Source organism: Heliangelus exortis, chromosome 2 (genome assembly GCF_036169615.1).
Source record: "Heliangelus exortis chromosome 2, bHelExo1.hap1, whole genome shotgun sequence".
Lineage (NCBI taxonomy): Eukaryota > Metazoa > Chordata > Aves > Apodiformes > Trochilidae > Heliangelus > Heliangelus exortis.
Window position 1 is genome coordinate 46,609,547 of NC_092423.1, and position 13,237 is coordinate 46,622,783.

General features: G+C 35.0%; 1 protein-coding gene across 5 annotated transcripts in view; it reads left to right on the forward strand.

The window, feature by feature from the left end:
- The window catches only part of FBXL2 (F-box and leucine rich repeat protein 2), a 48,386-nt gene that overhangs the window by 13,195 nt on the left and 21,954 nt on the right, over positions 1 to 13,237 (forward strand). For all 5 annotated transcript variants that reach the window (XR_011724299.1, XM_071735974.1, XM_071735972.1 and 2 more), the window contains exons 2-4: positions 203 to 264; positions 8,543 to 8,597; positions 10,069 to 10,143. Coding sequence is in view for 4 of the 5 variants with exons in the window: in XM_071735974.1 (XP_071592075.1) it covers positions 203 to 264; positions 8,543 to 8,597; positions 10,069 to 10,143 (192 nt within the window). In the remaining variant the exon portion in view is untranslated. The remainder of the gene's footprint in view (positions 1 to 202; positions 265 to 8,542; positions 8,598 to 10,068; positions 10,144 to 13,237) is intronic.

Here is a 13,237-nt window from a genome sequence, read left to right on the forward strand (position 1 = left end):
AAGAAGGTGTATGCGAGAGTGATATTCCCCTTCTATGTATTGGAATAGTTTTATAGTGTTACCAAATAACATGTTGAAAACTTAATATTAACTTAATATTAACTTAAAAGATTAAAGCACCTAGGTAGATGGTGAAAAGACTCTTTAAAACTGTTTTTTCATGTTGGTTGTTTTAAATTATGACTTTTCTTTCTGTTCCCAGGTTTTCTCAAGTAATGATGAAGCCCTCATAAACAAAAAACTACCCAAAGAACTCCTGTTAAGGTAATGCTATATAATGTGATAAGGAATAAAAAACTGTGGGCTTTATATTGCTTATTTGGCTTACAAATTATTGAGTGCTATTTATTCTTTCTAATCTGTTTTGAAATAAATATCAATGTATCTGATTTAAACTTGTCTTTTGTTTAATCTTGATTTGTTTGAATATGTTCAAATAATACTATACTGTGGAAGATGTAATGTAATAGTGAACTTTTCCTTACGTATCAGAAAAAGAAGCAAAATAAAATTTCCATAAAGCTTTGGTCTATTGAGTAATCAACTTTTCCATGCTGCATAATGGTTAATCTGTCTGAAGAAGCCTATAATCCTTTCTCTAAGGTGTGGTGAATGTGGTTCACATTCATGTCATGAACTTTATTATAACAAAATAAAATCTAAATTCAACTTAATAGCTTTCAAAAAGTAACTAGTGAAAAACTCTGATGGTTACCATTACTGTCAGGCTCTACTGTAGGAGTTAGAACCAAGAGGAGGATTTTTCTTGCTGTAGTCATTCAGGTAGTCATAAATTTCATCAGCTTGATGGTGTCCGAGTATATCACCTTTGCAAGAGTTAGTTACAACATCAAGATCAGTAAGTTCTGTCCAGGGATGAGACACTGATGGATCTCTTCATGCTCTCATCTTGTTTAAAGTTCATTTCAAGCAAAGTGTAAACTGTTATCTGTGTGATATGATCACTTCACAGCTGGAACTGAACCAGCTCAGCAACATCTTCTGTACATGCATATTGGTTTTGTTCCAGCCCAGTCTCAGAAGGAGGAAGGGGAAGGTTTTCACTTATAATGGTGCAATTACAGTTTTTAGCACTTGTGTTATTAAAACTGAGCAGATAATTTATTTTTCATACACCAAAGAGATGTTTGGTTTAGCTTGTACATATGTCATTTCTTCCCATTTGCTTTAAAGTGGGAGAACGTCTCAAGTAACAGCGTTTTGCATCTTGGGTCTGAAGAAAGTGCTTTTAAACCATTATGACTTTTTTTAGTGTCTGTTCTATCACACTGCTCTCTTGATGGTATTAAAGAATCAGTCTGTTGCTAAAGGAATTAAATTTTAAAAGGATTTTCATTTTTGTTGAGAAATACTCATTTTCTATGGTGACAGATTTGTAAAATAGACTCGTAGAACTGTGTGATTAAAAGAGACATGTCACTGAATTATGCCCTGCACAGAAATTCTAATAACTTTGTCTTGTTGCATTCAATGTCACACAAGAACCACAAGATAAAAATCAATTTAATATGCTGCCTCCTTAACCAAAGAGTCATAATCTGCAAGCACTTATTTCCTAGCAGTAGGCCTCTCCAAGTATCTGTGGAAGTGACTGTTCTTTTCACTGTTGAAGAATGCATTGTAGGATAAAAAGAAACACTGTGACACTATATACACATTAAATTTCTAAATTATGTGTTTATGCCAATTATGTGAGTAAAACATCTATAAAATCAGGTGTTGAGGTTTATTGTGAGAATCCTTGCTTCTAGCTCCTAGGTGCCAGTTTCTCAAATTCAATATTCCAGCACTGAATTTGGTAACTTCTTTAAAAGAGCATGTAGGAAGCAACGTTTTTGTTTCATTGAGCAGTATGTTTATTCCAGCATATATCTAACTATAGAGGACATTTTATATAACTCAGCAGGAAAAATAAACCATGTGCAAGTATCAGTGATGCTGAAAAAAAAAAACAACCAACCCATGTGACAGCATCAGTAGCTTTGCTGTTGGCTCTTGTACTCAGGATAACTTTTTTAAGAGTAATTCAGAGCATATACAGACTTACCTTGGATTTGACCAAGTGAGGAAATGGTGCAGCTAGTCACCTAGTAAATCAGTAAAGATCATTATTATCTCGTGTTGAGATAATGATCAGAAAAGATCATTATTTATGATGATCAGTAAAGATCATTATTAACTCATGCTTAATGCTTGCTTGAATGATTTGGGTGATGATCTCCCCATAGCCCCAGAGAAATAAAGTCCACATTTCATAGTATCTGCAATATTGTGCTGACCATCACAGCTTTGGAATGGAAAAGAAGGGGATGGGTGAGAGAGATGCTCTGTAGACCTGCTTCTGAAATTGAGCTGCTGCTGAGACAGACTCTCGCAAGGCAAGGAGCAGAATGTGTTAGTGGGAGTGTTATGATGGGACATGGGTCTGAGTTCTGATCCTTGTGGGGTGTTATTTAGGGAAAATTTAGGGGCACAAGCATGGCTTTCCAAAGGATTGTCTGTGTGCAGTTTGTTTGCTGCTCCTTCATATAAATGCTTTTGTAATACTGAGCCTTTAGACACCTTTTGGGTGTCTTTCAACACCTAAAGCAGTTTATGCTTATGCTTATGCTGCAGTACATTTTAAAATTGTATTGCTGTATATATAATATATAAGGTTTCATATTTCTGTTCTTAGTTTTTATTCCTGCACGTAGCTTTTCGTTAACTTTTAGTGTTTTCATCACTGTAAAGACCAATAAGAAGCTTAAAATTAGTGAAGTCAAACTCAATATTTGGTAAATTTGCAGTGATGCTTTATCCTCTGTGTGCTTAAGAAATATAGCAAAGGTTTCAACTAGAGATTGTTATAATGCCATTGGTATTTCTTAGCTAGGTACTGTAGGAACTTCAGTGACCACAATCACTGTTAAATTTGGCTGCTGTAACTATCAATTGGTGATTCAAAGAACTGAAAATTACAAACTTGTATCTGGACCTGTTTTTAGTTGGTAAGAATTTTGTAAGCAAACAAAAAATATGTATTTTGAAGGGGGGGAATCTACCATCTCAAACATGATTCATTTTCCCTGCTTCAAGGATTTGTATAATTAAATAAGGCAATATTTACCCTGAGTAGCAAAGACTGCTGTTCAGTGTTTGACAATCTCAGGAAAACATCCCAGTGCTATAATGCACATGCAGTCAATTGTTCTGCTTTTCAACCATGTTTTGCATTACTTTGAAGTCCTCTGTAGTAGCTTGCCAAACAAATAGAATACAGCTATTTGAATCAGAAACAAACAAATTAATAAAATGAAGTAAAACTGCATTCATACAGATTATGAACTGAATTGCTTGTAAATAGGAGTTGCTTATGAAAGTAAAACTTGTTTCCTCTCTGTATATTTGCACAAATCTATATTTTTTGTTAAGGGAAGTCTAATAGTGCCTTGTAAAAGTAACTTTCATTAACTAAAGCAAGTCCTTTGATTTAGCATTCCTTAAATAGATCTGTCCAAGGAATTACTGCAGAACAGCTACAACTCTCCAGTCTCACACTAACTACTCAATATAGAAATTCCTTTAGATAAGGATGAGGGAAGCAACTAGACATTGACAGATAAGCAAGCAAGAACAGTAGGACTGATCACAGTATAGTATCAAATTCAGACTCACTCCTATGGAATCATGCTCATTTCTAGTGGTCCTTACCTCCAAAAAAGTGATCAGCAAAACTGACTGAGCAAGTTATCAGAATGAAAAACAGGCATGGAGCATGGACAAGATAAAGCCTCTGGAAAGCAATTATATATCTTGATCTTGAGCCAGAGTAACAATAGATCTGTAAATCTTTGGGAAGGAAGTGACAGTATGTGCATGTGGTACTTACTGTTTGTATTTTGTTACCCACTTCTTATCAGTCCACATAGTATTGTGTCAGAATACTGAAAATGAGTAACTGACAGGCTGTAATGCAAAAGCTTATTTATTCCTTATGTGATTAAATTGGGAAGGGCCTTACAAAGGTGACACAGAAGTTTGACTCCTGCACAGTTTGATGGCTCACTCTGTAGGTGGCACAGTCACAGTGTTGGGGTTTTGAGAATTTGCTGGTTTTTTCTGTGGCTCCACAGGGAGGGAAACAAAACAGCAGGAGCCATTTCTGCATTTGGAAAGACAGAGGACAGACAGTCTGTTGATAGCACGTGGGAATAATGAAGCATGTGTGGAAATCAATGGATAGGTGTTTGAGGTTGTAGATCATCACTTCTTGCACTTGATGCTACCATGTAAGCTGCAGTGAAAGTGCCTTAAAAAGGAGACCTAGGAGGTCTGGGGCCCTCTTAGGCCGAGTTATGGTGAGTTTTGGGTATCAAGAAAATTCCAGAAGACTAGAAGAATAGGAATCCTGACTGCAACACTTTTTATCTAGGCAAAGGATAGGTGACTAGCATTCTTAGTCTCATAGTCTGCAGTAGAAAAAAAATCTCACCATGGATTTTTTTGCTAGAAAATTGACAGAGAAATATAACTGACACAGTTGTAGTTTTATGGAAGGTAAGTGATTGGACAATATTGTTCCTGGAAATTAAAATGTACTTTGCATTACCAACCAAAATTACACATCTGTTCTGACATTTGACTTCAATGTCCCTTTGTTTAAAAATTAGCACTGTACTTGTGCATATTAAAGGGATTCAGGTTTTATTAACAGTGTTGCAGCAATAAAGTGGACCTAATTTTTTCGTTTCTTTTTTTTAATACAATGTTTTGGAAATCACTGCTTCAGAAGTCACTGAAAAGTTCCAGATGACACAAAAGAACTGTAATTATAAACTACTGGGAAGACAAGGCAGTCTCCCAAGGAAGCCCAAGTAACATAATAAATTGTGGTGTGCTCAAACAAGGTTATTTTTACAGATAAATTTCATATGGCTAAATAGACAGGACTAAATGCTATGGAAAGAGGTAATGCCTGGGGTATGTAGTCCCAGAAGTTGATGTGAGGCTCAAACAGTAACATACTTTATGTTTCTTTTCTGATGCTCTGTCAATAAAGCTGCTACAGGAGCCTGAAAGGGCTCTGAAAATGGGAGTAATGAAATCCTGCTTTGTCTGTGTACAGCTTTGTTGGTACTGATAAAGTTTTTTAAGCTGCAGGTTTCTGATGTCTACATTTGAAGAAATGTTCTTGGGAAAATGAAGAATGTGCAGAGTTTTAAGTAACTAAAGTAATAAGATTATTAAAGGAAGAATTAAGGATTACATGATAAGTAGCTTTAGAACTCAATGAGGGGAAAGTACTAACTGCTAAAGCACTCTTTAATTTGGTGAAGAAAAGTATAAATTATAAATTTGGTGAAGAAAAAGCATAAAGCTGAAAGTCAGACATTCACCTTGGAAATAAGGCAAACATTTTAACAGAGTGAGTAACCAGTGGAGTAAACTACTAAAGAAAGCGATGCTTTTCCATCTCTTGAAGACTTTCAAATCAAGAACAGATCCTTTTCTGGAAGCTTTAGCCAAATGGAAGCTTACCATAAAGGAGCAGAGGAACCGTGTGAGCTTGTGCAACCCTGTGTGCATTTTGCATGAAGCTCATGTATGCTGCAGGTACCGTTAACATTGAAAGTTCTCCAGGGCCAAAGTCATGAGGCACATGCCCAGAGTGGATGTGCCCAGGGATAAGAAGTCTTGAAGAGTTCTGATTATAGATAAGTAGATTCTCCTTCTTGAACTCGACCCAGAATGACTATGGAAAATCTAATAGCCTCGGATACAGGAAGTCAGAATAGATGATTTTAAACTTTACTGTGGATCTATTAACTTAATTTCCAGTTTCCCTCTACGAATCCATGCCAAAGACTTCAGTGGAAATTAATCCTACTGCTGGCTGCATTAGCTTCCATCCAGGTAGCTATGGTCAAAGAGGACAGAAGTGCTATACAGACATCAGCTGCCCTACTTAAATAATTTTTTCCATTTCTTAAAATTGCAAATGACTGCTAACATAGTCCTTCACCCAAAGCACCAGAAATGTCAGCATCTTGACACTGACAGATGACTGACAATGTCAGTGTTGCCATCTTCCCCTCAGTTTGCTGCTTGTTTTTTTTAAGTCCCTTAAAGCTTTAACATGTTTAGAAACTTTAAACGACTTTAAACTTTAGAGTCTTGTGTCTTGCTGGGGAGTTTTCCCTGGCTAGCAAGTATTTGCTGGTAGTTCTATGGGACTGCAAGTAGAGAAGCAAGTGTATGTTAGTGGTTTGTATGTAGGACTGTTACTATAGAGCGTAAATAAATGAAAAAATGTTTTCAAGAAAGTTAGCAAAATTGCTCTTAAGACTTGTAAAATAATTTAATAACATCTCTTGCCCATAATAGTATTTAACTGAAAAATAATACTTCTGATTCTGGTGGTTTATAATGCATCCTAGTATTGTTTATTTTGATGGGGAAAGCCTGGACTGCTTTGCAAGGAAGTTTCTTATTTAGAACAAAAAAAGCCTAAAAGCATAATGAATGTTTACACTTACTAAAATATTTATCCTTTTAATACAGACTGGCTACTTTTAGTTTTTGACTTTTAAACAGTCTCTTTATACAGAATGGAGCAAAAATACATACGTTACATTCTGCATTTGGTTTTCATTTACTCTTTTAGTAGAAATTACACATCAACATGAATCTTTTAACAGCAATAAACAATCAAACATGAAGACAGACTGCCAGACAGTTCAGAGTAGTGGGGGTGTAGAAAACATTTTCTCTTCAACATCTTACAATTTCTTCTGTTATTTCTTACTTCCTTAGAACTTGATACATCACTTCTGAAGCATGTCATGCTCTTCATTTAGGCAAGAGTGTTGTGTCATGAGGTGGTTTGTCACAACCCTTCCTCTCTTGGTTACCAATAATGTAGAAATCTTTAGTATTTAGTGCTTCAGCTTCTCTAAATCAAAGATAGCCCTTTGATTCCTTTCATAGACTTGTACTTTGAGGAAGCTTCTACAAGCCAAGAAGCTTTTGCAGGTCTCTAGCATAGTCTCCACACCCTCATCTCCTGTCATATGCCTTATGGCAGGGGGGAAAGTGACCTCAGAAAGAGGGTTCATGGTGAGTTATGGCTATAAATGCTGCTCTTAAGAGATAGAGGTGGCTTTCAGTGCTCATCTAAGCAGTTCAGCAATCTTGCTGAGCAGGTTGTGTACTTTGTGTGTGAAACACTGTTAAGTTTCTTAAAGTGGGCAGAGCTCAGAATGGGTGTTACAAATGGCAAAATAGATGCTGTCAAAATAAATGTTATCTACAGGGTTTTTTAAATTGTTTCATAGGTTGAGTGTATCTGTCCTGTTTGCATGACTCGTAGTTCTTTGATAAAATGTCTTCTTACTGTACAGTACTGTACAGTTTTTTCATGTGTTAATGAAATATTTGAAAACTAATCTCTGGAGTGATTATAATAAACATCCAGAAGACTGTTGTGTACTTCCATGAACTTCCATTACATTTTTTTACTCTTACTGCAGCTAAAAATTACAGCCCTTAATATGTAGGCATCCATTTCAAGCTCCAGCTTCAGGTTTCCACTTGGAAAATAGTAATCAGAATTTCACATGATTAAATTCAGGCTCTCTTAGCAGTTGTGTTTGCTCCTAGTGTTAGCATCCCACTGTAAGGTGAAATTATTATTACTGTTTATCGTTTTGATGTCTGAAAATGTTCACTGGCAGACAGGCAACAGTATATAAGTGAATTACCATGACATCTTATATGTATTTCATATCTTTTGTTCTCTGTAACAGAAAAATATTTTGGAATAGGATGTATTTATGCTAATGATTTTTTTTTCATAGCAAACAGACTTTGAACCGGTTTCCTTGTTGTGTGGAAATGATATTTAGCAAAATTCATTTTGACAGTGAAAAATTTATTTCAGGAAACTGTTGAGAGTTGGCAGCTGGGAGGAGTTGGTTCCATGATCAGAATAGTAATACTAACTTTTGAATTGTAGTTGTTTGTTGTAAAGTGAATTAAAAAAATGCTACTAGCTGTATTAGCCTTGGTAATCACTGTGAAACTATGGATAATTGTGCTTTGTGTTAGGTAGACTCATTAACCTCTATTTATTGATGTGTTATTTTCCATCACTTATTTTTCACCAGCCACCAAAATCTTCATCTGTGTTTGTGTAAGTTATTTCTCTAATTGTAGCACAATTGAAAGTATATGAGCTAGTTTATCTGAATTTAAAAGACATAGAAAGAATTTGCTATGATTCATACATTTTTGGGTAATAAGGAGGAGGAAACATAGAACAGATTTTCAGAAGAGGCATCTGCTGATTCTAACATAGTGGTGTTGACTGTCTTCAGTTGATAGCTATGGTATTATTCCTTAAGTCTTTAAGTAAAATAATTTGATAAAAACATTTATATTGCATTTAACTTGCTTCCTCTGTAACTGATGTCTTTCTATAGAACTAGTGAACTATGAATTTATAATAAAATATCTAAATAGTTCTTTTCCTTTCTTCTAGAATATTTTCTTTCTTGGACATAGTTACTTTGTGTCGATGTGCACAAGTTTCCAAGGTATGTATTTCTGTTGGAGGTATTTCTTTGTTTTTTGGGAAGCTGTTTTCTTGATTACCTGCAAATCACTGGCTTTAGGGCAATCTTCTTTCTGTCAGAATAAATCAAATAGTTCTTTCATCTTCTTTGTTTCTTAAAACAAATAAACAGTGAGCCCAAGTTTGCATTCAGATGTGAAATTAATTGCTATGTACTGGACTTCTTTTTTAAGCCTATGGAAAAGATATCCAGTAGTGTATGTCCTATATCTGGAGAAAGGATTAAGCCCTGCTTGGCATAATGGCATTTGCTTTTCATAAAAAATGTGGCTATGCAACACTATTTTTCAGACACATTTTCTGCTTAAAATTCCATGTAGTTGGGTTAATGTGCACCATGTGTCTAAGAAGTACATCCATCGTTTGCTTGCCAAGTACAAAAGGTGTTAAGTAGATGGACTACTAATAGGGGAAAGAAACACAAGATAATGGAGAAAGCATGCTAAGTAAGCTTTTCTGTTTAGCTTGTCTGGATTTTTTTTTATTATTGTTAAAATGAAAAATACTCTTTTCCTACTTCAGGTATGTACAATGAAGTATTCTTACACAACATAAATGAACAACACAAATTCTTTCAATGACGATTGGGTTTGGGGTTCTTTTTTGGTTTGATTTTCTGTTTGTTGAATTTAGTGCATAATAAAAAGTGTATAACCATTTCATTCCTATGCCCTTATCACCCTGGCCTGCAGCTTCAGTAAGTGTTGTGAGCTAATGCCAGGTTTTCTTAGAACCTTCAGCTAAACCCTAGAATACAGTTGAAGAAAACCACAGTTATTGAGTAAATCTGTCAGTTGGATGCAGTATTCTTTTTTTTTTTTATATTCATGTTTTTCTGGTTTCTTCATTTTGTTTTACTTTGAACAAACATTGCTTCAGCAGTGAAGGACAAACTGTGAAATATGTCCATGTAACTTAGCATGTGTAAAGGAAAGGCCTGATCTTAACAGTGGAAAGTCAGCAGTTTTCTGAAAGGTTTCTGTTCTTCTCAGAATAGTAACTAGTGAGGTTGAGGAGCTGTGGTTTTATTGGAAGGAATCTCATCTGCAGTTATTTTTCTCAATATAGATCTAGCAAAAGTAACTTACTAGACAAATTTACAAAAGCTTTTTTAAAAATGGAGGGATAAATTTTGCTGTGTCCATGTACGTGCTATACATTTAATTTCTTGCTTTCCTTCATGGTTTATGGGCATAAAAGGTTAACTTTTGAAGTGCAATCCATTTAGATGAGTTGAGATTCATTTCACACTTTCTGTATTTTTAACTAACTGATATTGTATGACCACTTGTAGCTACAAATACTTTTTTTTTTTTCTTTTTCTAACAAATGCTACCTGAAATTGTATATTTTGTTATATTTTGAATTGCTGAGAGGCAAATGCAGGGAGCAGGCAGTGGCAGTAATGAACAAACTGTATTTGTTTTTTGTAGGCATGGAATGTTTTAGCTCTGGATGGAAGCAACTGGCAAAGAATAGACCTCTTTAACTTTCAAACGGATATAGAGGTTAGTGTCTTCGGCTTTTTTTTTTCATTATATGCAGATGTTTAGGAGCACAGCCCGTTTGTAATATCCCATAGACTGTCCTTGTGTTCACACATTTCAAAGGCTAAAGTTTAGATAATAAAAGTTCAAAGGAACAAATGGGAAAAGAACTGTTTTACTTTTTTTTTGGTTGGTTGTTTTTTTTTTTTGGTTGTTTGTTTGGGGTTTTTTTGCGGATTAGCATTTCAATTTGGGTTGCCACCTATGTATCAGATAATTTGCATATACAATATATACAAGGCTATAGAAATTCAAAGCTGCTTATTTCCAGAAAGTAAAGGTATAAATAGCTAGATCCTCTGAATCACTTTTACCATGTAGAAGATAATGTTGGTAGTCCTGAGTCTCTCTATGAGGGTGCCATCTAGTGCTGAAAGCTCTCTGGACACTTGGCTGTAAGACTTTCAGACTGAAACAATAAAATGCAGAATAGTTTTTCTTACCTCTGACTACCCTAGATTTGATTTTGTGCGTATACAATTTCCATTTTATGAACATCTGTTTCATAAGGTTTGAACCCTGCCTGAATTGCAGGTACATGTGGATTAAAGGTGTTTTCAGCATACAAGAAAAGGATTATGGCAGTTTTGTCTTATGTAAGAAAAACAAGTCTGCATTAATGCTATCAAAAATAAACATAACAAAATAAAATATGACATCTGGAAATGAAGACACAGATCCACCAGGCAAATACAGTTCCTTAATTGAATCCGAACTGGTTTCTTCTTTGTTGTTTGGTGATAAAAGTTTAATTTAGAATACAACAATGAATTTGCTTCTGAATTTTATGTTTTAGGTTCTTAGTTACATGAATAAAATCCAGATGGGTTTCATTTGGTATATTTTGCTAACTGTGGTTCAAACTGTTCCTAAAACCTTACAGTAATATATAGCGTAATTTATTTTCCCCACTCTTATAAAATTTTATTGCCAACTCCTCTACTATAGTGATATTAAACATGAGGATCTTACAGAGGTAGAAGAAGGATTTTTGGCATCTGCCTGTATCTAAATGTATCTAAGACTTGGAGCTTTAATGTCATCTTTTCAGTTGCTTTTAAAAGAAGTTGTGTTCCTCGTTTGAGAAATAAAAAGCAAGCCCCACAGGCCTGTGGTCCTGCTGTTGGTTAGTCAGGTCTGTGTCTGAAGCTTGTCTATTTAGAAACACAGTATTGGGTTTTTATATTTTTGGTGTGTTTGCCTTGCATTGTACCTAGTGGTGTTGCTCTTCGAGATGCTATGTTTGTACCATGGGATTCAGGAGAAGGAATGAAATTAAGTTATGATTGTCTTCTGCTGTAAGAAGCTGTTGTGGTTTGGAGCAATTCATTACTTCAGTATATTATATTTCAGTACACATGCTAATATAATCCTATTAAAATTACTCATATGTTAAATCAGCAATTATTACATAAATCAGTTTTGAACGAGATACACTTTCACATTTGGTGTCTGAGAGCTCTGTTTTTTCTTCAGTTGTTCCAGTAACTTTTTTTTTTTTTTTGCCTCTAGATTTAAGACAGGTGAAAGCTTAATTGTATTTGACTCAGTTGGAGGTTGTACTGTTTGGTGATGTCTTACATAGCGTAAAGTATTACTTGATCTGAGACTACCAAATGATAAAAATTAGGTTCTGTAGTGAAATTTGCCATATTTAAGACCTCATGTGGTAGAGAATAAAGTAAGGAAAAAAAAATTAGAAAACAAAAATGTTTATTTTTCTATCACAAAGATGTGTGAAGATCTAGAAGTTAATTGTGCCTTAAGATTTCTTGGTATGTGGAACCAAATGCAAGCTGGGGTAATTTGAAGAACTAATTTTTTTAAGTGACATTGAATTAAAGAAGTAGCTAAATGCATTAGGATGCACTTAAGATGTTTTCTTGAATATGCTGTTTGGTGGGGTGTTTTGCATGTTTAAGAAAATAAAGGGTTTGGGAAAACTCATCTCATTTTTTTCTGTTTTCTCTGAATAAAGCATTAGGTGCTTGGGGTTTTTTCTGCAATGTAGAATGAATTTGCATTATATATTATTGATTGAGGACTGCATATTGACAGTAAAGATACTTGGCCTGTACTGAGAAGTAGTTCTGACTAGTCAGAAAGCTTTAAAAATACATAATGTTATTCGTATAATGGTTTTCTGTTTGTTTGTTAGTTTTGCTGTAACTTCTTCTGAGAGCTAAGATAAAAAATGTTACTTATGGACTAAGAAACAAACTCTGATTAGAAAATATTTTCACATTGTGTCAGCCAGGACTTTGGTATTAGAGCTAAACAACAAAGCATAAGAAACCTTTTACTGTTGCAGTCAAACTGTCACCATCCTGCATAGCCTTGGAGAGGGGAAAAAATCACCGAAATGTAATATTTTTAAGCATTCCTTCTTTTTTAAAAAAGAGAGAAAAAGAAGAAAACAGAAAGTGCTGTTAAGTATTAGTCCAGCTTGTGAAATGATCAATATTGTTTTATTTTACATTACCTCCCTAAAAGTAGACACAATGTGATGTCTAGAGTTTTTGCAATCTTATATTTTTTTCCCTACAAAAAAAAAAAACCCAAAACCAAACCACAAACCAAACTCTTATACTTTTATTACAGTTTACCTAACATTTTCCCATACTGCAATTTTATGATTGAATATTATAACTACAATGCCATCCCTCATACTCCTAATGTATAGAAAAACACACTTACAGGATGTAAATAAAAAGCATTTTGTAGGCAGTGCAGGCTCAGGGAGTTTTGTAGGTACTCTGCACCTCAGCTTTTGACAAAAACCAAGGCATAAAATCCTTAAGCTTTGCAGTGGGAGAAGTTCTTTGGTCTTCCCAAGTGCTAGGCACAGACACCTAAATATATGTGACATTGGAAGAGGAGCACAAGGTGAGCTCCAGAAAATCTTCTGGGGGCAGCTGATGTGACTGCTCCCCCACTCAGCTGCAGGGGGTAACCACCCCTATAAGCAGGGACTGTAAAATGGGACATAAAGAGGCTGCAGCCCAGAGTTAGGGATGAGCCTAAGCATTGAGGACCATTTAAATTTACATGCTGC